Here is a 25,679-nt window from a genome sequence, read left to right as displayed (position 1 = left end):
CGGCGAGGGTCCTAGTGCGGAAGTGGATCTTGGATCTCTTGCTGTCGGGGCTGCTGAGACACGGGCACAGACCTCGGACGTGCCCCTTTTCCTTCCTGGTTGGCTTCACCATCATTCAGTGACAGAGATCCTTTTCCATTCCTTGCAGAGTGGGTTCTGAGCTGGCCTGCCCTGGGTTCAAACTCTGAGCTAGCCACTTACTGGCTGTGTGATCTTGGCCACGTTGCTTACCCTTTCTGTACGTCTGTTTCTTCGTCTGGAAAATAGGGATAATCATAGTACCGACCCCACGGACTTGTTCTGAGGGTCAGATGAGCTAATATAGGTGAAGCATTTTGTAGATGCCCGGTCGCAGTTGGCTTTCAGTAAATGGTAACATTTATTATCATGCTGTGCAACCTTAGGCGAGTACTTTACCTCTCTGTGCCTCAGTGGACTGTAAAATGGCGCTAATAGTAAGTACCTACGTCAGATACATTTGTCGTGATCATTAAGGGAGTGAATACATGTGAAGGGCTCATGACAGCGCCTGGCGTGCTGTATTTGCTGTGATGGTGGCGGCGGCGGCGGTGGTGACCACCAGGAATCTGTAATTCCAGCAGAGAATCTCTGGGGTGCAGAACAAGATTAGGGATCCGGGACCAGCCTTGCCTTCCTCTCTTTCAACTTCCAGGATGAAATTCCAGGCGGATTTCAACATAGATACAAGTCCCGAGGCAGAGGCAAGGAGGGCCTCCAGAGCCAGGGAAGGTAAGGGGTTAAGGGGCCCCTTGTCTTTGCCCTCTCGGCCACCTCCCACGACCTGTCAAGCACACCCCTATTTCTTTGTCCCCCGACTGCCCCGTTCCCAGTCCACCAACAGGTGCGGTGAGCGGGGGGATGGAGTGTGCAGGCTCTTGGGGGCACACGGCCAGTGTGGAGCCTGAGAAAGCCACTGGGTCTGGGTCGCAGGAGCCTGCCCTGGCCTGCCTGAGCCCCCTGGCACCATATCTCCCTCTTAGGGGCCTGTCCGGAAGCCCTGGGCCGGCAGAGAGAGGCAGCTGGCCGCCTGCTGGAGGTGCTGGCCGATCTGGACAGAGCCCATGAGGAGCTCCAGCAGCAGGAGCGGCAGAGGGTAGCCCCGGGCCCCCTCGGGCACTGAGCGATGCCAGAGCCAGCCCAGAAGGACGAGGAAGGAGCCATCGGGCCCTTCTTGGGGCCCCCGGGCCCCCCTCGGCTGTCCTGTACCTTGTCGATGCTGCAGCGTGGACGTGTCTGGAGATCTTCTAGTCTCTGTGGCCAAAGTCCGGAACCCAAGGCAGGAAGCCCCCTGGCAGCGGGGCTGGCCTGGTACTGAATGAGTCCCGGCCTCTGGGCCCAGGCAGTTGGGAGCGGACAGGAGCCTGACTCATGTGGCTCAGCCGAAAGTCTCTGCCAGACCGGACTGGCCTCGACTCACACCGACAAGCCGGCCTGGCCCTGAGCTGCTGGATCCAGCCGTACGTGAATCCCTGATGCCCACGTGGCCTTGTTGCCCAGACTGGCACCAATGAGGCGCAGCCCATCCTGTTTTCATGTCTGCCAATCCGTGTAACCTCAGTGACCCTCCTGAGCCCTGCCTTGGCTGAGAGTCCTAACCACAAGCTTCCAGAATCGGGTTCCCTCAGGAATAACGGAGGCTCGGAGCCCAGTGTGCCCAACTCAGAGCCTCAGAGCCTGGGATGCCCTGGGCTGGGCTCATGTCCCCTCTTTGAGCCTCAGTTCCCGCTGTATAAAATAAGGAGTGTCTAGATGTGTGGTCGTCAAGTTGGGTTCCACGGAGCTGGCTTGGGAGACCGGGGGGGGGGGGCTGGTTAGGGGCGGGCGGGTTTCTTAGACTGTGGTCCAAAGCTCACCCCCTTGGTTGTCTGCTAGAAATGCAGATTCTGGGACCCCACCCGGATCTACCAATCAGAATCTGAGGGAGTGGGGGGGTAGGGGGCAGGATTTTTAACAAGTTTCCCAGGTGATAGGGATGAACGCAAGACTTGAAGATCACGGGGCTGGGAGATTTTGTATATTAGGGTCCGAAGTGAGATTTTGAGAATGAATCACAGAGGGTAAGATGAGAACACCCAACTGGCAAAACTGGAAAGGCCTCCAAGGACTCATTTCTGGCTTTGTGTGACTGGAGAGCGGGACAGGTCCCAAAGCGGATCTGGGATAACGGGGACCAGGAAAGATGCAGCGCTATGCCGAGAGTGGCCAGCAGGGGTCGCCTGGAGCCGCGGCATCCGCCCCAGCCACCCAGCATCCTAGGATGTTGCTGAGGCTGATAGGAAGCTTGTTGCAGATCCTGGCATCTGCGTCTACACAGACCCTCCTTCCTTAGGGCAGGGGCTGGGGCTCGAGGAGCCGATCACGATGTCTCCCAGCTCCTCCATGTTTTCCCGGAGGCTCTCAGCCCCCCCCCCCCCCCCCCCCCCCCCCCCCCCCCCCCCCCCCCCCCCCCCCCCCCGGCCCGCCACAAGGCCAAGTATCTCATTCCTAGTATTGCACCAGGGAGCGGCTTTGTGCGTTGCCTTGGGCTGTGCTTTAGAAGAGCACGTTCAGCCGTGTTCTCTGGGATACCCTCGGCCTCTGCCACCTTCACACCCCCTGCGTACCCGGGGACAAGAGAATTAGGGGGACCCTCCAACTCTGCCCAAGACTGAGAGAGGGGCAATGGTCCTGGGGTCATCATTTTGTTGCAAGCTCCCTGAAGGGGGGGGGGTGGGCAGAGGCCCCCAGGAACAGAGCCACCCACCCAGCCCCCGTCTCGGCAGGAAAAAACTGAGTGAGGAGGAGAAAGACCATTTATTTCTCCACCCACAGTGGGACTGGTAGGTTTTCAAAAGAGCAATCGCTGGCGTCCCTTTAAATCTTGGCTGACTTCCACCGTGGCAGCCAATCAACAGAGGCGGAGCTGGTGAGTTGCCTGGGCAACAGGCCCCTGGTTGGCCAAGGCCATCAGCCACCCCACTGCCCACTCCCAGGGGACTGGGAATGGACTCTTTGCGGTCCGGTCCGCTTTTTTAGACCTGTGGGCCTAAGCTCGGCCTCGACCAGCCTTTGGATCTCGGCGTCGGGAGCGATTTGGTGGAGAGGACAGGACGGGGAGGGGACAGAGGAGAACAGTGCCTTTATCTGGGACAGACATGAGGCCTGGCGATGGGAGGGGAGAAGAAGGAGGTCAGAGTCCCAGACGGATGAAAAGACACAAGCACAAAACAAGATCGCTCTAGTCCCCTCTCTCTGGCCTGCCCATTTGCAAAGCTGCTGACTGGCCTGGGGCGCCCACCCCAGGGGCCCACAAGTGCCCATCAGTGGGTAGCGGAGGGGGGGCCCCTTTCCCCCAGGAGTCCAAGCAGACGCCCAGGGGCTTGACCTGAATCCCGCCTGCAGACAAGCCTACACAGATGTGCTAGAGACACGGATGGGAGTCCACAGGGAGTGTCACGGGGGTGTTCTGTCTCTTCCCCCCCAGCCTGGGGGTAAGTAGAGGCACGTGGGTGTGCGTGCATGTGTTCAGCGTGAGGGGGTGGGGCTCTGTCTTTTCGGTAGGGAGGCTGCAGAGGCGTGGTGTTCTTCTCTCTGCCACCCTCTCAGGGAGCTGCAAGTCGGGGCGGCTGGCCTGCCACCCTCCTCCCATCGTTTCAGCCGCCACCAGCCAAATCCCCAGGATGCTTCTGGCTCCTTCCGCGGGCTCCTCCCCAGCCCTGAACCTGGGCCACCAGGACACACCTGGTGTGGCGGAGTGAGGCAAGTGCCGGACTAGGGGCAAAGCAGGAGGGAAAGTGGGCAGCCCCGGGGCCTCAGGCCTTGGCTGCGGCCTCGGACACGCCCTGGGCTGTGAGCTCGGCCAGCACGTTGTCTAGGTAGCTAGCGTCCGGGTAGCCATGGCCTGTGAGGTTGGATCCAAACTCCGTCTTGTGGTGGATCTCGTTCCACACCACGGTGTCCGACTCGCCTGTGGTGTTGGACGTGCCGATGGTGAAGATGAGTCTCCGGTCCCAGGCGGTTATGAGCAGCCTCAGAACCTGGGGGCAGGCACCGCAACAGGAGGGGGAGGTGAGCGGAGGCCACAGGCATCCCTGCCCTTGTGGCTGGAGCCCCTCCCACCCGGCCTCCCTCCTGCCCTGGCCAAGTGGTGGTCCCTCTCCTCCGCACCTTCCCAGCCCCGGGCATTCGCGCTGGCCGCCCAGCTTGGCCACCTCCCTTCCTAGATGGACCCCCCTAGTAAGAGCTCTTCCCAGGCTATCTGCCAGTGTCATCTGGGTCTCCAGTTGAAGGCCCTCAGCTGTGTTTGGTTTACTAAAGAGCCATTTTGTGACTTCTCTGGCAAACTTCAAAAGCCTGGAGATGTCACATGAAAATCAGAATTTCTTCTCTTGAAAAGCAACAAGTGAGGCAGGCAATCCGTAGTGCGGGTGGTGAAGAGCCTGGACCATGTGGGTTGAAATCTGGGGTCTACCACCTACGAGCTGTGTGATCCTGGGCAAGTTACTTGCCCTCTCTGAGGCCCGGTTTCTTTATCTGTAAAATGGGGTCAAGACCTTGACCTCATCAAGCTGGAAGTGAGACAAGGTGTATGAAACCACCTTGCAGGGCTGGACACGCACTAGGAGGCAATGGGCAATGTTGGCGAGGGGAAGAGACAGGGATTGGGAGTGAGGGGGGTCCCCGGCCTGCTCCCACACCCCTGCACCCTCACAGCACCCACCTTCCGGCCCTTCTCATTGTTAGGCAGATAGCAGTGGCGCGGGAAGCCTCTTGCGGTGAACTTCTTGCCTGGGTTGGGGTGCTCAGGGCCCTGTGGGGGGGCAGCAGGGGCTTGAGCCACGGACAGGTGTGGGGGTAGAGGGGAGCTCTGCAGGGTGCAGAGGATCTGGGGCGGGGGCTCGGGGGCCTCACCTGGATGCCTGTGGGGATGTCGTAGACAATGCGGATGGTCTGGGTATCGGCGAAGCCCGGCAGCGAGTGGGGGATGAGGTGGAACTCCATCTTCCCAGGCGGCTGAGTGCCCGTCTTCTCTCCGTAGATGGCCTTGCAGGTGGGGCACTGCAGGCTGCCGTCCTGGGGCAGGGGAGGCGGGCGGGAGGGCGGGTGAGGCGCCCAGGCCCCGCCCCTCCGCCCCCGTCCCTGCCGCCCCGCCCCCCACCGCGCTGCCCACCTTGTTGCCATTGGAGTACATGGCCACGAGGCACAGCAGGTGGTACATGTGGCCGCAGCGGCCCAGGCGGCCCACGAGCTCGGGGCGCACGCCCTTGTGCCGAAGCACGCCCTCGTAGCCGGAGGCCGTGACCAGCCGCTCCATGCAGATGGTGCAGTCCTGACGGAGGGGCAGAGGGGAGACTGACGACTGGCCCAGGTCAGCATTGAACCCTTGGCGGGGCCAGGCCCTCCGGCCGCCAAAAGGTGGCAGGCCGCCCCCTCTGCGGTACCCACTTGTCAAACGGAGAGGACACCCCCATGCACTGCAGACACGCAGCAGAGGAAGAGATGCCCCCCCGCCACCCCCCGCCTCGGGGGATTAAAGCAAAACTTAGAACACTGGGTGAAAAAATATGGGTGAAAATAAGATATAAAAGCCGTCAACCATCCAAAGATTGATAAATGTGATTCTATTAAACCTAAGCGTTTCTGTTCATCAGAAGACACTGTGAAAATGGAAAAGGCAAACCCCCAGCTGGGGGGAGAGCCTGTAACACACGGGACCACGGGAGGAGACGCGGGTCAGGGGCTGGGCCCTCGGCCCTGGCGAGTGTCCTCCGGTGGGGACTCACCTCATCCGGCGGATTCTTCACCTTCTGCATGTACCTTCGAACCACATCCTCGGGGTTCTTACCTGCAAGGACACAGCGGGGCGGGCTTGAGGGTGCCCCGGGTCGCCCCCGCCCCCCCCCCACGCCCCCAGGGCTTGAGAGAGGGGTTGGCAGGAGTCACAAGTCAGCGGCCGACGTAATCAGAGTTGGTGGCGGAGGGGGCAGGGGAAGGGGAGCTGAGATCAGGAGATGATGGAGGTGGGGTTCTGAGTCCCGAGGAGTCAGGGTCCAGGGTCGGGTTAGTGGGGTCAGAGCCGGCGCGGAAGGCCTACTCTTCTTGAGGTGTTTCTTCTTGGTCTTGCGGCACACCCCGGGCACCCCGGGCACGGGCTTGACGTCGCTCTTGCTCACGGGCGGCGGGTGCAGGATGGGCTTGGGGGCCCGGGTCAGGCACACGGGCAGGCCGGCGGCACACAGCAGGATCCCGGTCATCCCTGGGGGCGCGACGGGGGCGGGAGGGGGCGGTCAGGGGGCGGGGCGCCCGCCAGGCCACGCCCACCAAGCGCTCCGGTCCTTGGGATTCCCCCGGGCCCCACCCACCTGCTCCGGGAGGAAGCCGAATGCAGTGCCTCCTGCGGGCCCCGCCCACCCCAGTGTCAGGGGCCAACTGGCCCCGCCCAGCAGCCCGTCAAGGGGCGGACAGGTGGGGCTGCCTCCTCGTGGGCCCCGCCCTTCTGCCCTTCTCACCTGCCAGAGCCGGATGCACCGGCCCCGTACCGTTCAGGTTCTTCACCGGGAGCGCGGGGACCCTGAGGGGGGGAAAGAGGCAGCAGCTGGACTTCAGCCTCCCCCCCACGCCAGAAGCTCAGACGACTCTGGTTTGGCTTCCGGCTCCTGGCCATACTTGGACTTTTTGTCATTTAGAATGATCACCAGGGACGTAGACAGCCTTCTGTTATGGGGTGGGGTGTGATTGGGACCTCTGCCCTGGTTATAATGGAATGGACTCCTAGACTTCCCTGCTCCCTTGTGAGAGCTTGGGCTCGAACGGCTTCCTCCCACCGGCCGCAGTGCCTGAAACCCAACTATTATTGATCACTGTAGCCATTCCAGGATTTCTCCAAGTTTCCTGTATGGAGCCCTAGTCTCTATAAAAGGTTCTGGAAAAGAAGAATTCAACGTTCAAATAAGTTATGAACACTTCACTGTCTCCTTGGAAATTCACAACATATATGAGCACCTGAAAGGCTCTGATAAGTCCTGAGTAAGGAAATAAGATTAGCCATGATAAATCCAGGTTTTCCAAAGACATTTTACATGGAACACTTTTTTCCCCTCTCGAGGATCTACTGATGACAGTTCCTGTAACTAAGGCATTGTCCCCTCCTCAGATGAAGAGGGCCTAAGAAAACAGCCCATTTCCCCTCTTTTGCCTTCCTCCACCAAAGGACTCTGGATTCTGAAATCAGCCAGAGCTGCGCTCATACCTCAGCTCAACAAGCACTAACTGTCTGGGTGACACACGGTACATCAGGCACCTCTCGTAAGCCTGTTTCCCGTCTGTAAAGTGGCACCTTCCTTATGTTTGCCCTGAGAAGCCAATGAAATTCCGCCAGTCAAGGGCCCAGCACCTAATAACGACTCTAATGGCATTAACCATGACCATCACCCTGTCGATGTGTAACCCTGGCTGAAGAGCTCCACCTCTCTGCACCTCGGCCACTAAGCCACAGTGTATCTTCTCTTCACCTGGGAGAGGAAATCATGCAAGTACTGCAGTGACGAGCTTGGGCGAGTCACTCGACCTCTGTGACCCTTGGTTTCCTCATCTGTAAAATGGGGATGATAATACCTCCCCTACGGGGCTGTTGGGAGGGCTGGAGGAGATCTGCGGTGATCTGTACAGAGTGATGTCCGCGGTGATCTGTACTCAGAACTGCCTGAGTCTTCAGGGCTTCAGTGCTCGGATATGGAGTTGAACTACGGTCTTGCTGTTGATGGGCCCGAGACACTGGGTGCACGAGTGCTCTCAAGGCCAGGGAAGCCAGAGGGGCCTGGGGGGCGTGCCAGGAAGGGATGGGGCAATGACGGCTGGGAGATTGCTGCGACCACCCCGAGTGCTTGCCTGCAAAGGCCTGTGCCTGGCCAGTGCTGCCTCAGCTGGCCCTGGCAGGTGCAGCTGATACCAGGGAGCTGCTGGGAATCAGCTTTAAGCAAATGGTGTGCTTGGCAGGCTCAGGTGCAGCCTCAGTCTCTCACACACACACACACACACACACACACACACACACACACACACACCTGGGGAACAAGCGCTGTATTTACTTGCACACATATACTTGGGGAGCACACCACGCCCACAGGTACACAGATACAGACAGATACACACATAACACAAAGGCACTGCACAGACACCTCCCCAGATCGCACACACAGACACACAAACAGACCACCCAGGCCCGTGCACACACACACACCTGCGTGTAGACACAGAAGCACACAAACACCCGCACGCCAGGGAACACGCACATGCACACACGGATCCCGAAACACACGCCTCGCGAACATTCCCAGATCCAGACATGCGCAGTGACTTCTGCATGGAGGACCCTGCAGGAACACGTGCACATGCTTCAGGGAACACGCCGCACACATGGAGCCTCGCACACGCACACGCCGTGAGGGCATATTCAGGGGGACAAGAGAGGCCGGCTCACCCACCACCCACAGTGCACGGGGACACGTGCGGCTTTGCACGCACATGGGACACACACGGACACGCCGATTTGCACTGCACATGAGGACATGTATGGACACCCTATGACCCCCCCCCCTCCCCCAGACACACCGACACACAGATACTTGGCTGGGGAGGCCCGCCCTTCGCACACACAGCCTCTCTGCTCTGCCGGCTCAGCAACGCAGGCTTACCTGGGTCCACTGGAGCCCTCCCCCCACAGCCCTCGGAAGGGTGTCTGAGTGTCTGGAGCAGACGTCAGGGTCGTTGAACACTTCAGTGACCCGAAGCCACTGAACGCCACTCCTGCACTGAGGTGCCACTGGTGGGAAGGTACCACAGGACCCCCAGCGCCTGGTCAGTTGAGGTGTGTGTGTGTGGGGAAAGGTGCCGTGCCTCAGTTTCCCCATCTGTAATGGGGCTGAAGCCTTGTGAGGGTCCAGTGAGTTAAAACACACAAAGCTCATAGTTTGATGCAGGGACGTGAGTGGAGGATTTTTTCCTTCTAGCAGCCCGCTGGGACCCAAGAGATGGAGCGGAGTCTCCTTCTGACCCTCGTGGGGTTTGTCATAATCCTCCAGGACCTTCCTGCGGGGTATCTCCTAATCTTACCCCTCCCATACTCTTCCAGGAAAGCAAAGAGGCATGTACCTCCAGCTTCTCCTCTTCCCTGCCCTCTCCTTCAAGAGTTCTAGTGTAGACACACTGTTTAGGTGTCTCCCCCAACTTCTTCCTTCCCTTCCATCTCATGAAAACAAAAAACAAAAAACCTTTTCTTCAGGGCTAGCGGTCAAACGGGCAAGAACAATATGCAATGTGCAAACTACTACTTCTTGTCACCCACCTGTGGCAGACATCACTAATCCATCCCTGAACTCTCTCAAGCTGAGCAGACATCACTAATCCACCCCTGCACTCTCTCAAGCTGAGCAGAATCCTCACAGCCTCTACCGATCAGAGAGGACAGTTTGCTACCCCAGGTCTATCTCGTGCCCAACATCTGGTCCAGCTCAGGACCCTGGTCTCGCTGAGTTTTTGGTCTCAGAGTTAGGCAGGGGGTTGCCTCAGAAAGGGAAGGTTTGAAAATCTCAGCTGCCTTACAATTCCTGGCACGCCTTAAAAAAACCCACAAAGCTCAATTTACAAAAATTCGTCTTGTTCCCAGGAAAAAGGCTGTGAGTTGGGTGTGACAGTGGGGGCTGTTTTTTTTTTTTTTTTTAATTTACTCATCAAGAGCTGGGGAACAGTCTCAGGCAGCCCCCAGCCTCTCTTGCTCTGCAGGCCCCCTGAGAGAACCCAGGGTAGCATGGTTCCCACGATGCCCAAGCGTGGGAGCCACCCGGGGCCTCCTTTTGATGTGGGATGCGCTGTTTCCTCCGAGTCAGTGAGAACATCCTTCTGTCCTGGACAAGCGTCTGCTGCCCGCAGGCCTCCCGGAAAGGGGGTTGGCCCGGCACTTGGGGCTCCACCCTCTTGGGGCCCAGGCTGGCAAAGGGTAGGAGGAAGCTGTCCTGCCCCCTTGAGCTCTGCTCTGACCAGAAGCCAGGCCTGGCCACCCCAGGGTGGAGAAGGGTCCCACTGCCATGCTGATTTCCCTGCTGTGTGTCCTACATCTGCCTCAAGGCCTCTTCTCCTCTCCCCTCAACCTCGGATGGCCCCTACCTTGCTCAGAGTAGAATCCGACCTCCTTGCCCTATGTGAGAGAGCCAGTACATAACCCTTTGCCTTGTGCTCACCCCTCACCCATTCTACCCCAGCCTCCCTGCCTCCCTGCTGTTTCTCGAACATGCCAGCCAGATTCCCACCCCAGGGCCTTTGCACTTGCTGATCTCTCTCTCCCAGAATGTTCTTCCCTGGACAGTCTCATGCCTTGATCCCTCATTTAACACAGGTTTCTGCTAGGGTGTCACCTTATCAGAGACCTTCCTACCACTTCACTCCAGAGAAACTTCTGCCTTGGCCATTACCTTATTGATAGATTGACTGTCTTAGTGCCATCCGTGACCTGACTTCAACCCTAGCACACGGCACACGGCAGATGTTCAATAGACACCTGGGGCATGAAGGAAGGAGGCCAGGCCGAATTTTGTGGGAGCGTCCTGTGCAGATGCCTCACGTGCACAGGCTCAGACACATTCTCCCGTGTGTCCTGTGCACGCGGGCAAAGTGAGCCTTGAAGCATGTGTCCCAGACCAACACCTTCTGTGGCCGCCAGTCCCCTGGAGATTCTCTGCCAGCGCTCCTTTTAGAGCGAGCATGCTCTTGGGCAGCCTGCATGACAGCCCACCCAAACTGCGAGACTCCCACTCACGGGCAGAGGCCCCGTGGAGAGGTTAGGGGAGCCCAGGCACTGCACGGAAGCGGCCTTCGGGACTGTGCTACAGACGGACGGGTAGGGGGGCTGTTCTCCAAGGTCTAGAATTCCAGATACTATGTGCCAGGCGCCACTGCCACGCTTCATTCACTCCCTCACCTAATTGTCCCCCAAAGTCTGTGACATCCCATCTAGAGAGAGGGAAACTGAGGCACGAGAGGTGAAGTAACTCGCCAGGATTCCAGCCCGGGCCGTCAGACTGCAAAGTCTGTGCCATAACCCGGGTTCTCGCCCCGTGGCTTAGGGGCCCTAGGCAGGAGGCTCTGAGAAAAACCAACACAAAACAAAACCAGAATTCGTCCGAGATAAAAGGGAGGAGGATCCGGCATTCCTCCTTGCCACGAAAGGGCAAACAGAGGGCTTCACGTCTGCGCTGGCTGGTCGGCGAGGCTCAAAGGCAGGATGAGACCATGCGACATTTGCCTAGCTGCTCACGTGGTTCCTCACACTGTTCCCTGCTCTTTTCTTGCCTGGGTTCATGCTGTCTATTCCCAATCCACATCTGTCCTTTGAAGACAGGTCCAAAGGCCACTGTGTTCATGAGGCTTTTTTTGATCCACCTCAAGTGCATTCCTCTCTACCCTTTCTTTTAAATCCTAAGAGACTATGGACGCTGTTTATCTCTATATATTTTTAAGAATACAGACATTTCTATCTTGCTTTCTAGTGTGGTTCCACTCCTGTCTCCTCCACCAGACTGTGAGCTTCTGAACCAGCGCTCCGACCCTGGGATGGCGGACGAAACTCCACGCACATGGGTTCTCAGGAAGTACTGAAGAGAGGAAGATTGGTCTACTAGCTCTGTGGCCCCGTCAGAGGCAGGCCCGGTGCCCTCACAAACAGCAGTTCTAATACCAAGTGTGCCCCTAGAGACAAGGTGGAAGCAAGAATGGCAAATACATAGCGTGTGTGCTACGACGGCCACTTCCGCACCCACGGCAGGCATCACCAATCAATCCCAGCACTCCTTTCCACAACGCCGAAATGCAACCTCAGACCCCTCCTCAGCAGTGCTCCAGGAAGATGTCAGTGACCATTCAAGCGGAGATGGTGCACGAGATGAAACGTCTGTCATTTGTTTTGGGAATAATGGGCCCGAGGCCAAGAGAGGGGAAATGACTTCACTAAGGTCACCTAGCTGGTTAGTGGTGCAGCCGGCACTAGTTCCTGGAGTTTCTGAGTCAGCGGCCAGGGCTGAGTCCGCTGGGCCGACCTGCGGGGCCATCTGTGCCCTCCAGGTGGGCTGAAGCTCTTGACCTGGGCTGGCTGGGGCCCAGGGAGGCCACATCAGCTGCACACGTGGACCCATCCGTCCTAGGAATAAAGGGGCTCAGGACCCCAGGGAAGCAGGAAACCACATGGACTTGCCCTTTAGTGCAGCTGAGTTTCCATCGCTCTGCCCACATCTGGCTCCCTGCCACCCCACCCCCCCCACGCCCGGGGCAGGTCCCAGGCATGTCACATTCTCTGATGATGGTTTCCAGGTCCCATGATCGACACCTGGCACTTACCCTGTGGTCCCTTGGGGGACCTTGGGAGGCTCTGGCCTCAGTCATTCGGGTCTAAGTGGGTGAGGAGGGGGCAGAAGTGAGAGTGCCGGACCCTGGGAGAGGGAAGTTGAGCAGCACCTGGGGAGCGCCCACGTTCCTTGGGCCCGCTCCCCTCACCTGACCCCCTGGCCCCCACAGTCCTGGGGCCAGCCAAGTCCCCACTCTCACCCCCTCTGCATGGCTTGCAGACTTGGAGGATATCACAGTGAGCTCCGGGGGCCCCAAGGGCCCAGCAAAACCCATAGGCCATCAACGGCCGCTGTCTGGAGGCCTCGCTCACTTCCCTTTCTGCCTGGATGAGGCTCTGAGCTTCTACGGGCCTCAGTTTCCCTTCTGTCAAATGGGACCCCTCGGCCCTGCCCCTGTCCACTCCTAGGGAATAAACGGTGCAAAAGTTCCCTAGAGAGGCCTTATGAAGGGCGGCTGCCACTTAGGGCCGGATTTATCCATGGGCCTGGGTCCTAGCATCACCCTCCTTCCACTCCCTGGTCCCCTCAGGCCCCCCAGAGCAGTGCTCCGCCAGGGGAACCCAGGCACAGGGAGGGGGGAGGGGTGGGGAGGGGAGGGCTGGCGGTTCCCACGGCCTGGGGCAGCCGCTTGCGAGTGTGTGGTTTGGCCTCCCAGGGAGCAGGGCAGGAAGTGCTTCAGGTCTGGGGCTTGGGGGTGTTTGGTTTGACCTTGTGGTGAGGCGCCTGGGAGGGAGCAGAGACTGCGCACCAGCGAGGCCAGGAAAGGGGGGAGGGTGGGCAGGCCAGAGGCCCAAAGGTGACACGGGGACATGGGGACGGTGAGACTTTTCATGTTGTACCTTTCGGTACTTTGGTGTTTTTGAAGCACTGAAATGTGATAGCTATTAAAGAACAAAATACAAATCCTTTAAAATAAAAACAGGGGCGCCTGGGTGGCTCAGGAAGCATCCAACTCAGGTCATGATCTCACGGTCTGTGAGTTCGAGCCCCGTGCAGCGCTCTGTCCCGACAGCTCAGAGCCTGGAGCCTGCTTCAGATCCTGTGTCTCCCTCTCTCTCTGCCCCTCCCCCGCTTGCATTCTGTCTCTCTCCTGGCACCTGCGTTGGCCTGTCTGTAGCATTTTCCCAGTATCCAGAGGGAACCTGTTAACCTGTTAGTCACGCCAGTCTCTTTCCAGCTGACCACACTGCTGGCTTCCATGTCACGCAGAGTCAAAGCCAAAGTCCCCCCACAGCCTCAGGGCCTCATTTCATCTCTGACCGCAGCATCTCTGGTCACACTGACCTCCTCAAACATATGGGGTCTGCTCCTGCCTCAGGGCCTTTGCACAAGCTGCTTACCTGTCTGGAATGCTCTTTCCCCAGTTCTCTGCATGGCTTTTTTTTTTTTTTCTTAACCTCCTTTAGTCTTTGCTCAAATGTTACATTCTCAGTGAGGCCTCTCCTGACCTCTTTATTTAAAATTATATCCCTCTCTTCCGTGCTGATGTGTCTTCCGCTCTTTTTTTTCCTCTGCAGCAGTTACTCCTCTCTGGACCATATTCTAGAATTTATTTGCTTAGCTTATTGTTTGCCTCTCGCTCGACTGTGGCTCCAGGAGGGTAGGGATTATCTGCTTTGTTCACTGTTGCATCCCCAGGGCCCCCCCCAATGCCTGGCACACAGTACTTGTTCAATACATATGGGTTAATTCATTAAAAAACAGATGAACAGGGGCGCCTGGGTGGCTCAGTCGGTTAAGCGTCCGACTTTCGCTCAGGTCATGATCTCGCGGTTCGTGGGTTCGAGCCCCGCGTCGGGCTCTGTGCTGACTGCCAGCTCAGAGCCTGGAGCCTATTTCAGAATCTGTGTCTCCCTCTCTCTGACCCTCCCCTGCTCACGCTGTCTCTCTCCTAGAAATAAATAAAAATATTAAAAAAAAAAAAACAGATGAACACAGTTTATAAGGAAGGTAAAAAGAAACGGCCAACGGTGACACGTAAAAACATGACAGATAAAGGGTTAATTGGCTTAATGCAGAAGGAGCGCGTGCAAATCAATGAGGAAGCAATAAATAACCGAAGTGGAGGATAAGCAAAGGGAATAAACAAGTAATTGGCAAAAGAAGGAGCCGCTGGTGGCTGGAAAACAGGCGGGGAGAGGTTCTCAGGCTTGCTAAGAACCGTGGTATGAAAATGCCACTCAGGCAGCATCTCTGTGCCACTGCTCAGGCTGACACAATGCACACGTCTGACCGGGATGGAGGGGCGCAGCACGCCTTCCCGCCGCTAGCTGGTGGCATGGAAGGTGCAGACTTGAAAACGCAGGCACTTGGACATCCGGCCTCCTGCTGGACAGCGGCCCGGGTTGCCGGCCCCGCCTCACAGGTGCAGAAACTGAGGACCAGAGTGGGCAAGGAGCTCCCCTGAGGTCCCACAGGGAGAGAAGGTGCCGAGGCTGGGCCCATCCGCTCCCCCCGGGCTCCCTGACACCCTATGGAATCAGGGTGGGACCTTGGCAGGAATTCTGTGGGGGGACAGGCGGCGGGGGAAGGGCACCCCAATACCCTGGCACCCGGGGATTCTGCATCACAGTCCTGATCGGGGGACCTGGGGCGAGCACCCGCCTTTCGGAGCCTCGTCTCCTCACACGAACAAAGGGGAAAATCGGACGTGCCACACTGGGCTTCGGTGGACATTCAGAGAGGCGATGCGCGTAAAAGGCGAGAGAATGAAGCCTGGGACAGAGCGAGCGCTCGGTAAATGGAAACAGGCCCGCAGCTGCCCCCCTCTCCCCTGCACCACCCCTGTCTCTCCCCCCTGCACCACGGGGGCTGGAAACTCTGAGTCGGCCCCACAGCTGTGTTCCAAAGTGCTGGACGCTGCCCTCAGGAGACAGGGCGGATCTTCCCCACCCCTGCCTGTCCCCCAGGCCCAGGCTGCCAGCTGGCTCCCCGCCCCGTCACGGGGGCAGTGGAAAAATACCTCTGGCCGCGCTGGCTGTGTGACCTTGGGCAAGTCAGTGCTCCTCTCTGGGCCTCTTGCCCTGTCCCCCCCCGGGGCCGAGATGCGGATAGGGGGTGTATGCGGGGTGGGCAATTTTAATGCTCTGCGTGCCACGGGCCGTCCTGAGCCAGCACGCGTGAGCGGTGGTGGTTTTAGCTCCATTTGGCAGATGGGGAAACTGAGGCTAGGGAGGGGAAGCCATGCCCCCAAGGTCACCCAAGGGGAAAGGACTAGACTCTGGGTCTGTTTCCGTCCTGAGGGACAGAAGGAGGTGTAGAGAAGGGAGCAGGGAAGGGCAGGATGTGCAGAGAGAAGGAACGACAGACAGACAGATGGACGCAGAGACACGGGGAGACACAGAGACCCTGCTGCCAGCTGAACTGTGTCCTCCTAGAATGTCTCCATTGAAGTCCTTACCCCCAGTCCCTCAGACACGTTGGAGATGGGGTCCATAGGGAGGGGACAAGAATGAGGTCTAAGGACATTAGGGCGGAGCCTAACCGGTGACTGGCGTCCTCACAAAGAGGAAACTGGACACATAAACACGGAGGCTGAGAGACTGTGTGGGGGGCTCTGGGGTGTGGGCGACCAGCGCGGAGGGCTGGCTGCCTGGCTCCTCAGAGACCCCCAACTCTTTCCCCTCTTTGGCTACGCCTAGGGCTCACTAACCCAGGGAATGGATGCCTCGGCCTCAGGACCCAGGGTCTGCTACCCCCACCCCCCTCCTCACACGCCCCCCATTCCTGGGCAGACTCCACTCAGAGCCAGAGTATTTTTAGCCAGGGTCCCTCAGAGAGGAGGATTGGGGGCCTTGACCCAGGCTTGTCAGGCTGGCCAGGGTCCGTGTGGCCGGGGACGGATGAGAAAGCCCTTGACGGTCCGCACCCCCCGCTTCTCAGCCAATGTCTGTTCTCAGAGAGGGTAACAAATGGTTCCCAGGGGGAGAAGAAGGGGCAGCCGCACAGACGGGGCGGGGGGGGGTACCTGGCTGGGGAGAACAGGCGTTTTTAATGATCAGCACAGCACCCCCAGGGAGAAATCCTTCCCCCCACAGCCCTCTCGAGCTCAAGCACACTCTATAGATCCCCACTGTGGGTGGCACCAAGCCCGGCTCCCCTAAGGCCCCCACACTGGCTCTGTACCCCCCACTTGGGAGAAATATCAGCCCTTGCTGTTTCAGCAGGAAACCTCCATCCTTGTATGGGGTCCGGAACCCGCTGGGCTCATTCCCACCTCCACCTGCACCTGCAAGGCCGCTGCCCCGGATGGTCTGCTCCTGACCCGCACCTCACACCCCCAGCCATTCCCTGCCTGTGCCCTGTTCTCCAAGCGCCCCTGAGATTGCATGTGCTGTTCCCTCTACAAGGAACAGCCTTTCTCGGATCTGACTACCTCCTCAGAGGGGCCATCCTGGACCACCTCATTCCCTCTCCACCATATACCCCCCTGCCCCGCTATGTCCCCAGCGCTTCCCTCTCTCTCCAGCGACTGTGTTCATTTACTCGCTTACTTGCCGTATGCCCATCTCCCCACCCCAGTCTGGGCCCCATGTGTCTTGCTCAGTCCTGTGAACACACACCCTCAGTACATATTTGGAGAATTAATATTGAGCAATAAAAGCTGAGTAATTCCCAGCCCGCTCTGAAACCGTGGATTGTATGAAGTTCAGCCATGACTAAGACATTCACTTCACCTGCAGACCCACTGAACACACGTGGGAGAGTTGCACAAAGCTCCTGGAACGGTGCTTACTTGCGGTCACTATGTAGGACACTCGCCAGGATATTCTATTCTATTCTATTCTATTCTATTCTATTCTATTCTATTCTATTCTATTCTATTCTATTCCTCCCTCCTGCAGCGCCTCCTCAGGAGGACTTCTTGGCCGCCTGGGGGCTCCTCTCTGTTGGCACGGGGCCTGCCTGAGGCTGGGAGCACACAAGATGCACCTCTGCTGGTCACCACCGCTCACGCTCACCCCCTCCCGCAGAGGAATGACCCGAGGTGAGGGCGCAGGGAAGGGTGAGGGAGGCAGGGGGCAGCTGGTGCAGGCCACCTGAAGAATTAGGAGGACTTCTCTGCTTGTCGCCCTGGCGGTGGCTCCCTGGCCCCCGCACCGACCCTCTCGCCGGATGACCGGAGTCCTAACTGCCCTTGCTGCGCTAGGCAAGGAGGAGTTGAGGAGTCTCCTCAACTGCGATGAGGAGACGCTCAGGCACATGGTGTCGTCCCCACACAGTGGAGATCCTGTCCCCATTTGCCAGATGATGAGGCTGAGTCTCGGTGAAGGGGAAGAGGACGCCTCAGACCTCCTGGCTGAGAGGGGACCTGAAAGTCAGCAGTCACTTTCAAAGGGACAGAGGCGGACAAGGCAGCCGTTTTAGGGTCTCTTCCCTTCTCCAGGCCTCAGTTTCCCTTGGTAAAAGAGGAAGCCTGCATGCACGTGGTGACCTCAAAGGTTGTATCCAAGCCGACCTTTGCTGGTCTTCCCTGGGCCACACCACAGTGATCTAAGCAGAGCTGGCATGTGGTGCCCACCCTCCTCTGGGGCACCGTGACCCACCCCCCCACCTGGTCTTTCCCCTTCTGGTCTGTCTTAAGGTCAAGGTCTCTGCTCTTCCTTCTCATTCCCACTCTGGGCTGAGACTGATGGAGACGGGGCTCAGGGCCGGCAGGTGACAGCCTCCTGGGTCTGGGGGCCTGGGACAGCTTCAGTGGAGAATTTCCATATTTGGTATGATGGGGGGTTCCTTTCCCCAGTGAAATCCTGCTGGGAAAGCCAATTCGCAGGAGACTCCATAAAGGGCTGCTCTGGCCAAAACGAGAACAGAGAGGCTGGCTCTTGGGGGCCTGACTTCTCCATTATCTACCACCCCCTGCCGCCGCCAACCCAGGTCACCTGGGACTCTCTGGAGCGGCGGAAAACCACATTAGCCCGAAGTAATGGTGACATTCCAGGTGTGGCCTATAGGGGACATATTCTGAGCAAGTGGCTAGTGTGCGCTGTGGCCTCCACAGGACGGGCAGAGTCCAGGGGAGGGACTGAAACCGTCTGAGAACTCCAAGACGACACCACACAGACTCTGAATTCCAACCCCCGCTCTCGGGCTGGGGGCCTGTCAGAAGGTAGCATACCTCTCCCGGCCTCAGCCTCCCCAGCTGCAGCATGGGCATGAGAGAACTGTCTGGGGTAATGAACGAGCCGCGGCAGACAGGCGAGCTAGCAAGCGACAGGCGTGGAAGACACGCGCTGCTGCCGCTATAGCCCCACGGCTTGTGAACTGTGCAACCTCGGGGTAGTTACGGGCCCTCCCTGTGCTTCGGTGTCCTCCTCCGGACCTTGGGGATGATGACCGCACCCACCTCGCAGGCAGCGTCCCTGTGCGGGGAGGTAAACCCGCGGGAACGCGCTGAGGTGCTTTAATTACTGCTTGGCACAAAGCAACTATTTACTAGATGCTAGAATTTACTGACGCCTGTGACCGTTAGCATCAGTGTGATTCTGCGCTGCTAGCCCCGGAGGGCCGCCACCCTGCGCCCGGGGCCCGTCTTACCCCGGCGGGATGGAGGCGCGTGCGCTCGCGCCGGCGGCGCGCTGAGGCCCGGGCCGGTTGAGGTTGTTCTGCCCCGGGGTGGGCGCGCCGCCGCCGCCGCCGCCGCCGGGGACGCTCGGGCTCCGCGGGGCCGCCCCGGGGGCCTGCGCGGGCTCGGCGGGGCCGGCGGCGGGCGCGGCCCAGAGCGCGGCGCCCGCGAAGGTGGCGCTGGGGCGCACGGCGAGCGCGCCGGGCGGCCCTCCCGGAGGCGGCGGCGGCGGCGGCGGCAGCGGCGGCGGGGCGGCGGGGGGCGCCTTGCGGCGCTGCGAGGCCAGGATGGCGTTGGAGGCGGCGCGCGTGCTGTTGACCAGCAGGCACTGCTGGCACGAGCAGGGCTGGCCCGAGCTGGCGCCCACGGGCCACGACTGCGACTTGGGGATGGAGCCCACGGTGAGCGGGTAGGCCAGGTCCAGGCGGCGGCGCAGGCGGCGGCGCCGGCGCGTCTGGCGGTTCATCTGCGACATGCTGTTGAAGTAGATGAGGTAGCAGAAGCCGAGCGACGAGAGGTCGAGCCACGGGTGCTGCTTCTCGTAGGCGTTCTGGATGGTGATGCAGATGTCCATGTCGTAGGCCGTCCACGCGCCGCCGTCGCTCTCCCACTCCCACACGACGCCCTTGCCCGGCGCCGACGACGGGTCGTAGAAGTTGCGCCGCACCGGCCGCATGGTGCCTGCGCTCACAAGGGGGAGGGGCGGTCAGAGAGAGCCCCCCCCCGCCTCCCCACCCCCAACCAGAGGCAGCAGAGCGGGGGTGGGGGCCATGCTGGGCGCGCCCCTCCCCCCCACCTCTCCAGGGTCAAGACAGACACCCAGGTAGTGGTGGTCACCAGCCTGGGGGGCTGGGAAGGGCGAGCAGGGATGGGGGCTGCTGGGGGCACGCGCGGGGAGCAGAGGCAGCCGGGGCCATGCAGCCGGGGTGGGGGAGGGGCGGGGGAGGGTCATGCTGGCCTCCCGGCCTCCCTTAGCTCACGCATCCCGAGCTTCCTTCATCCATCCTCTCATCGGTGCTTTAATTCAAGCACTAATTCCTCTATTCACTCAATCATTCTTCCACTGGCTCCTTCATTCATTCATGCCCTAGGTCCTGCATTCATATCTTCCCCGGGTTCATTCATTCACTCGGTCTTTCATTAGATCCTTCAGCCATGCCGGTAGCCATTCCCTACGGTTCTCATTGATACATTTTTTTTTTCTCACTCGGTAATGTAATTCATGCATTCAGTCATTCCCTCAGTTACCGCCACCCCAGTTAAGAATGTGCCACCCCTCCACAGACTTCCTTTCCTCTCTCTCCATCCCTGCTCGGTTTTCTCCATCTGGCATAAGTTATATTTTACCTATTTATCTTGTCTTCTGTCTCCTCTCACTAGAACGTCACCAAGGCAGGGACTTTGGTTTACTCACCGCTGTAATCTCAGCGCCTGCACGCAGTAGGTACTCAATAGATATTTGCTGAATGTACCGCTGCATCCACTAGTTCAGATACTGATCCATGTGGGGGTTGGTGACTCCTGTATCCCTTCCTGCCTTTTGCTAATTCCTCCCTCTGTCCATCCCTTCGCCCACCAATTCCTTTGTTTTTCACTCATCTGTTTGTTCATTTGTTCCTTCCTTTTTTTTTTTTTAATGTTTTATTTATTTTTAGGAGAGAGAGAGAGACAGCGTGAGCAGGGGAGGGTCAGAGAGAGAGGGAGTCACAGACTGAAACAGGCTCCAGGCTCTGAGCTGGCAGTCAGCACAGAGCCCGACGCGGGGCTCGAACCCACAAACCGTGAGATCATGACCCAAGCGAAAGTCGGACGCTTAACCGACTAAGCCACCCGGGCGCCCCTGTTCCTTCCTTTAACACACATTTGCTGACTGCCCTTTCAAGGGCTCCATGCTAAGTGAGCATTCAAAATGCACATTCCCACATAACCCCAGCCAGGTGAGTATTCGTGCCCCCATTTAAAAGCTGAGGGCACTGAGGTCTCGCTCCCGATCACTGCTTCATGTTTCCCAAAGCTCCAGGAGCTCCCCGAGAGCAAGGCTCCATGGGACCCTGCGTGAAACAGAGCTAAGGCAAGGTCCAGGCTGCAGGACTTCTCAGAGGCTTTAGCCTGCTCTGTGCCTTGGGGCCACTGTAGAGGGACTGCTTTGCTGGGTTCACTGGGCACATCTGCAGGAAGGCTCCACGCTCGACTGCCAACAGTGGGCAGGTCCCTCCTGCCTCCCCAGGTCCTGGTGGCCCCATCTCGAAAAAGCAGGTGACGCTAACCCGTGACCCACCCCGCCCCCCTCACACCGAGCTGCTGGGAGGATTCGGTGAGAATAGCCACAGAGCCCAGGATCCGGGTTGGGCCCCAGGGCTCAGAGGCAGACAGATTTCACTTCACGGCCCAGCTTCCCAACCCGCCAGCTCTGTGACTGTGGTCAGGTGACTCAACATCCCTGGGCTCCAACTGTCTCATCTCTAAAATGGGCACAAGCCAGCCCAGCTGCCTCCTGGGCACCTTCCTACGGGAAGTCCAACACGCATCTCAAACTCTGCTACAGCAGAGCTCTGGTCTCTCCCCGCCCTAAATCTGCTCCCCATGAAGCGCCCCCCGTGGCAGCTGCTGGTAGCTCTATTCTGCCGGCTGCCCCCGGCACCAATACCGCCCCCGCCCCAAAACGTGGACTCATCCCTGACTTAACCTCACACCTCACACCCAGTCTGTTAGTGAAGCCAGTCACCTCCTTTACCTTCAAATAACATCCCACACCTGACCACTGCTCCTCACTGCTTTGATTCTCCCTGGTCTAAACCCTAACCCTCTCCTGCCTGGACTGTTGCAGTAGACTCGAGACTAGTCTCTACTTATTCCCTTGCCATCTTCAGTCCGTTCCCCACACGGCAGCCAGAGGGATCTTGTTCTGTGCAAATCGGATTAAAATTCTCCTGCTCAAAATCTTCCCAAAGCGCCCCTCTCACCTGGCGTAAAAGCCAGAGTCCTCGCTACGACCCACCAAACTCCACGCTGTCTACAAAGCTCCGACCAAGTCCCATGAGGCCACAGGGTCCGGTCGTCTTCTCTCTGACTCATCACCTAACCACCTCCCTCTCACTCACTCCACTCCAGCCGCCCTGGCCTTGCCATTCCTCCAGTGCGCCAAGTACCTGCTGTCCCCTCTACCTGGAATAGGACTCTGTGGGTCCCGGATGCTCTCACGGTTTCCTTCCTTTCAGGCCTCTGCTCAGAGGTCACCTCTTCAGGAAGACTTTGCCAGACCGCCCTTCTAACACAGCTGTCCCTAGTGCCAACTTCTTGCTTTTTCTTCCTAGCGCTCGCCACTACCCGATATGATAATTTATTCTGCACACCTTTTTTTTTTTCCCCTCTCTTCCCACGAGGCTGTCGGCCCAGAGGTCGGCGATCTTGACCCCTTTGCTCACTGCCGTGTCCCCCGCGTCAAGCACAGCGCCTGACGGGCAGCAGGCCCTCACAACACGGAGGGCATTTCCGCTGCTAACGGGCACAGTTCCTTGGCGCCTGGATCAGGGGTCTGCAACCAGATGGGTGCGGGCCCTCCATGGAGCTTCCAGAGGCCCCCGCGTCCCCCTGCCTCGTTCAGGCTTCTCCTGAGCACAGACTATCCTTGAATTCCACTTGGGTCCCTACTCGGGTCTGAGAGAGCTGGCCCTCTGCTGTCAGAGGGGTGAGAGCCAGGAAAGCCGAGGCACAGATTCGAAGCCATCACCGTGAGACAGACATAGTGAGGGTGACATCCCAGAACTCCTATATTGTTCAAGCCAATCCTATGAAGCCCCCCACCCCCACCCCCCGGCCCAGGGCCTCTCAGGCTGCCTTATTCTGATGCCTGATTTATCATTTTAATGGAGTGTGTGCATATTGATTTTTTTCCTGGACGCTGTGGTCCCCCAGGGCAGGCCTGGGAGGGGGGTCGTAGGGAACCTTTCTGGGTCCCGTTCCTGCCCTGCTCCTGGGTGCTGGTCCCCTCGCAGAGCCTGGTTCCCCACCCGCAAAATGAGGGCTCATGAGAGATGATCTTCGGGCCTGGTGTCCCTGAAGCACGGCCATGAGCCTCCTGGAGGGTTGTAACCCCTGGATGGTAAAGGAAAGGCTGGGAACTTGCTTTATTTAACCAACCTCTGTGCATCAAGCCTTGAGCGGGGCAGGGTAGGGGCAGAGGCGGGAGGTGTAGACTTAAGCAGTCGAGAGAAACAACTCAGAAGTCTCCCCGGCCATACGCAAACCCTGGCTCCACACATAGCCTCAGTGTCTTCATCTGCAAAATGAGCGTATTAATACATACCCCAGAGAATTACCGTAGGACAGAATAAGACAACGCTCAGCACAGGTGCTCAGCAGAGCGCGCGGCCGCCGTGAGTGCTCAGTGAACATTAACTAAGACAGCTGTTATTATTACGTCATACGTTACCCACAGCCCCCCTCGCCCAGCCCCTGTTCGCTCGGTGAACTCCTATTCACCCAACAAAACCCCGTTCCCGGAAGTGCTTTCGTGTTTCTGCTGCTGTGACTGGCACACGTCCTTGTGTTGTCAGTTCATTTTTGTGTGTCCTCTCCCTCACTGGCTGATGATTTTCAGGAGGACAAGAACCAGGTCGGATCCACCCGTGTTCCCAGCACCAGGCACAAAGCCGGGCGCAAAGGAGGTGTCTGCAACAGATGCAGCAAGCTACTGGTTTCGGTGGAGGGGGAGCGGAGGCCGCAGGAGCCAAAGTGCACACAGGGTCCCCGGGGGGCGGGGGGACAGGGTTCCGAAGGCCGGCGCTGGCCAGCTCGGCAACAAAGGCCTCCGAAGGCCCCTCCCAGCAGGCCAGGCCCAGGCGGCCCAGGCGGCCCTCTCTCCAGGGCTCTATTTACCAGGTATTGATTTTCCTGCCTGTTTACTGGTAGTTATTAAAGGCTGCGTCCCTGGAGTCCTTTTCAAACGAGATTGGAACCTGGAGAGCTGGAGTAATTAGGGCAGCAGCCGTCTGCCCGGCCGGGCCCTCCACCCTGCGGTGCCCGCTGCTGCCCGCCTGCCTGGCTGGCCACCTCGGGCTCGCACTGGCCGTGGACCAGGCCCCAGGGGGAGGAGGGGGCGGCTGACCTGCCTGCGCTTCGATCTTCAGATTTCCAAGGGGGCGGGGGCGCTTCTCCTGCCCAGTGGCCGTGGCCTAGATTTTGGGCCAGAACAATGGGTCTAAGATGGGGCCGGAGGCTCTTCAGCCTGGGAAGCTGGGGGCCTGGGGGCACAGCGGGGCTGTCTCGAGCAAACCACCCCCTTGTGGGCTTCCAGGGCACCCGGAATGTTTGATTGAGGGGCGCCTGGGTGGCTCAGCCGGTTAAGCGTCTGACTTCGGCTCAGGTCATGATCTCACAGTTCGTGGGTTCGAGACCCGCGTCAGGCACTGTGCTGACAGCTCAGAGCCTGGAGCTGCTTTGGATTCTGCGTCTCCCTCTCTCTCTGCCCCTCCCCTGCTCACGCTCTGTCTCTCTCTCTCTCTCTCTCAAAAAATGAATAAACATTAAAGAAAGGAATTATAAAAGGAATGTTTGGTCGAAGAATTGCAATCTTGTTCCCTCTGAGCTGAGGGGAAAGGGGCTTTGGCCAAATGTCAGCGGGAGGACTTTAGGAGCTAAACGTGCTGACATGAGCCATGGCCACAGCCGCCCTTCAGCAGTTCATGCCTGGGACAGAGACCATGAGAGAGATGGAAACAGAGCGAGAGACGAGGGGGGAGAGGCAGAGAGAGACAGAGAGAGGCACACATGCACAGAGACACTACCATAGGGAGACCAAGATGAAAATGGGAAATGCTGAGGCGGAGAGAAGGAAAGCAGGGGTGGGGGTGGGGGGCAGAGAGGGAGACCGAGGGTGAGAGACAGAAAGAAACAAAACCCCAAACCTAGAGACTGAGACAGTCAGGGAGAGTCAGAGAAGACAAGAGACAGGGAAGAGGGGGGAGGAGAGAGGATGGGGGCAGACAGTGGCTACAGCAAGCAACGGAGCTAGCATTTATTGAGCACCACTGTGTGCCAGATGCTGTGTCCGGCACTTTCCTTCACTAACTCATTTTATCCCTCCTTCCGGGGAGAGGCCAGGATTATTCCTGTTTTACAGATGAGGCAACTGAGGCCCAGAGCAGTGGAACTTCGGGAGAGCTGGGGCTGACGCTCCATTCGTGAAGGAAAGGAAAGGCCAGGTCGGACTGGTTCTCAAGGGTTCAACTCAGCTAAATGGTTGCCCAGCCTGGGATCTCTCCAACAATGGGGGACTCACTACCTCAGCTTCACTCACTGTGTTTAGCTGTGAGGTTTCTGCCCGAAGAATGTGGGGCTGATCTGACCCCCTTCCTGGGGGTGGGCTGTGTGCGTGTCTCAGCTGACATTCTGGAGAGAAGGGAGGGTCCCAGGCCCTCCTGCCTACCCTCAGACGCTAGAGGGTCCCTCCCTGGATTGGGCCAGCCCCAAGGCCCAGCAGGGAACTCCTCCCTTGCACAGGGGGAGGTGGCTTCCTGGAGGGAAGTGATCTCAGTGTGGGGGCCCCCAGGGGCCTCCCCAGGAGGGAGGGCTCTGTGGGACCGGGAGGTAGCCACGGGACTTCCTGTCCGCTGGAGGAGTCCTGCTCCAGGCTGAGGCCTGTGACCAGGGGCTGGCCAGTGGGTTGAACATGAGCTGAGCACCCACTGGCTGCCAGGCCCCAGGGAGGGACTTTCCTGACC

The 25,679-nt window shown here is 58.8% G+C and overlaps 2 protein-coding genes across 2 annotated transcripts in view; one reads left to right on the top strand and one right to left on the bottom strand.

The window, feature by feature from the left end:
- Positions 1–1,739, top strand: part of RASAL1 (RAS protein activator like 1) — a 28,583-nt gene extending 26,844 nt beyond the window's left edge. The window contains exons 20-21 of the mRNA XM_039255143.1: positions 674–750; positions 1,002–1,739. Coding sequence (XP_039111074.1) covers positions 674–750; positions 1,002–1,141 — 217 coding nt within the window. The 3' untranslated portion in view covers positions 1,142–1,739. The remainder of the gene's footprint in view (positions 1–673; positions 751–1,001) is intronic.
- A 1,056-nt stretch (positions 1,740–2,795) lies between these two features.
- The window catches only part of DTX1 (deltex E3 ubiquitin ligase 1), a 35,222-nt gene continuing 12,338 nt past the window's right edge, over positions 2,796–25,679 (bottom strand). The window contains exons 3-10 of the mRNA XM_039218157.1: positions 18,930–19,638; positions 6,510–6,571; positions 6,095–6,256; positions 5,784–5,845; positions 5,171–5,329; positions 4,912–5,073; positions 4,721–4,810; positions 2,796–4,037 (exon numbers count right to left, since the gene is read on the bottom strand). Of these exons, the coding sequence (XP_039074088.1) occupies positions 3,813–4,037; positions 4,721–4,810; positions 4,912–5,073; positions 5,171–5,329; positions 5,784–5,845; positions 6,095–6,256; positions 6,510–6,571; positions 18,930–19,638 (1,631 nt within the window). The 3' untranslated portion in view covers positions 2,796–3,812. The remainder of the gene's footprint in view (positions 4,038–4,720; positions 4,811–4,911; positions 5,074–5,170; positions 5,330–5,783; positions 5,846–6,094; positions 6,257–6,509; positions 6,572–18,929; positions 19,639–25,679) is intronic.

The sequence above is a fragment of the Hyaena hyaena genome, unplaced genomic scaffold (genome assembly GCF_003009895.1).
Source record: "Hyaena hyaena isolate Hyena2069 unplaced genomic scaffold, ASM300989v1 scaffold_0, whole genome shotgun sequence".
NCBI lineage: Eukaryota > Metazoa > Chordata > Mammalia > Carnivora > Hyaenidae > Hyaena > Hyaena hyaena.
The sequence above is the reverse complement of the archived record's forward strand: the minus strand, read 5'-3'. Positions and strand labels throughout refer to the sequence as shown.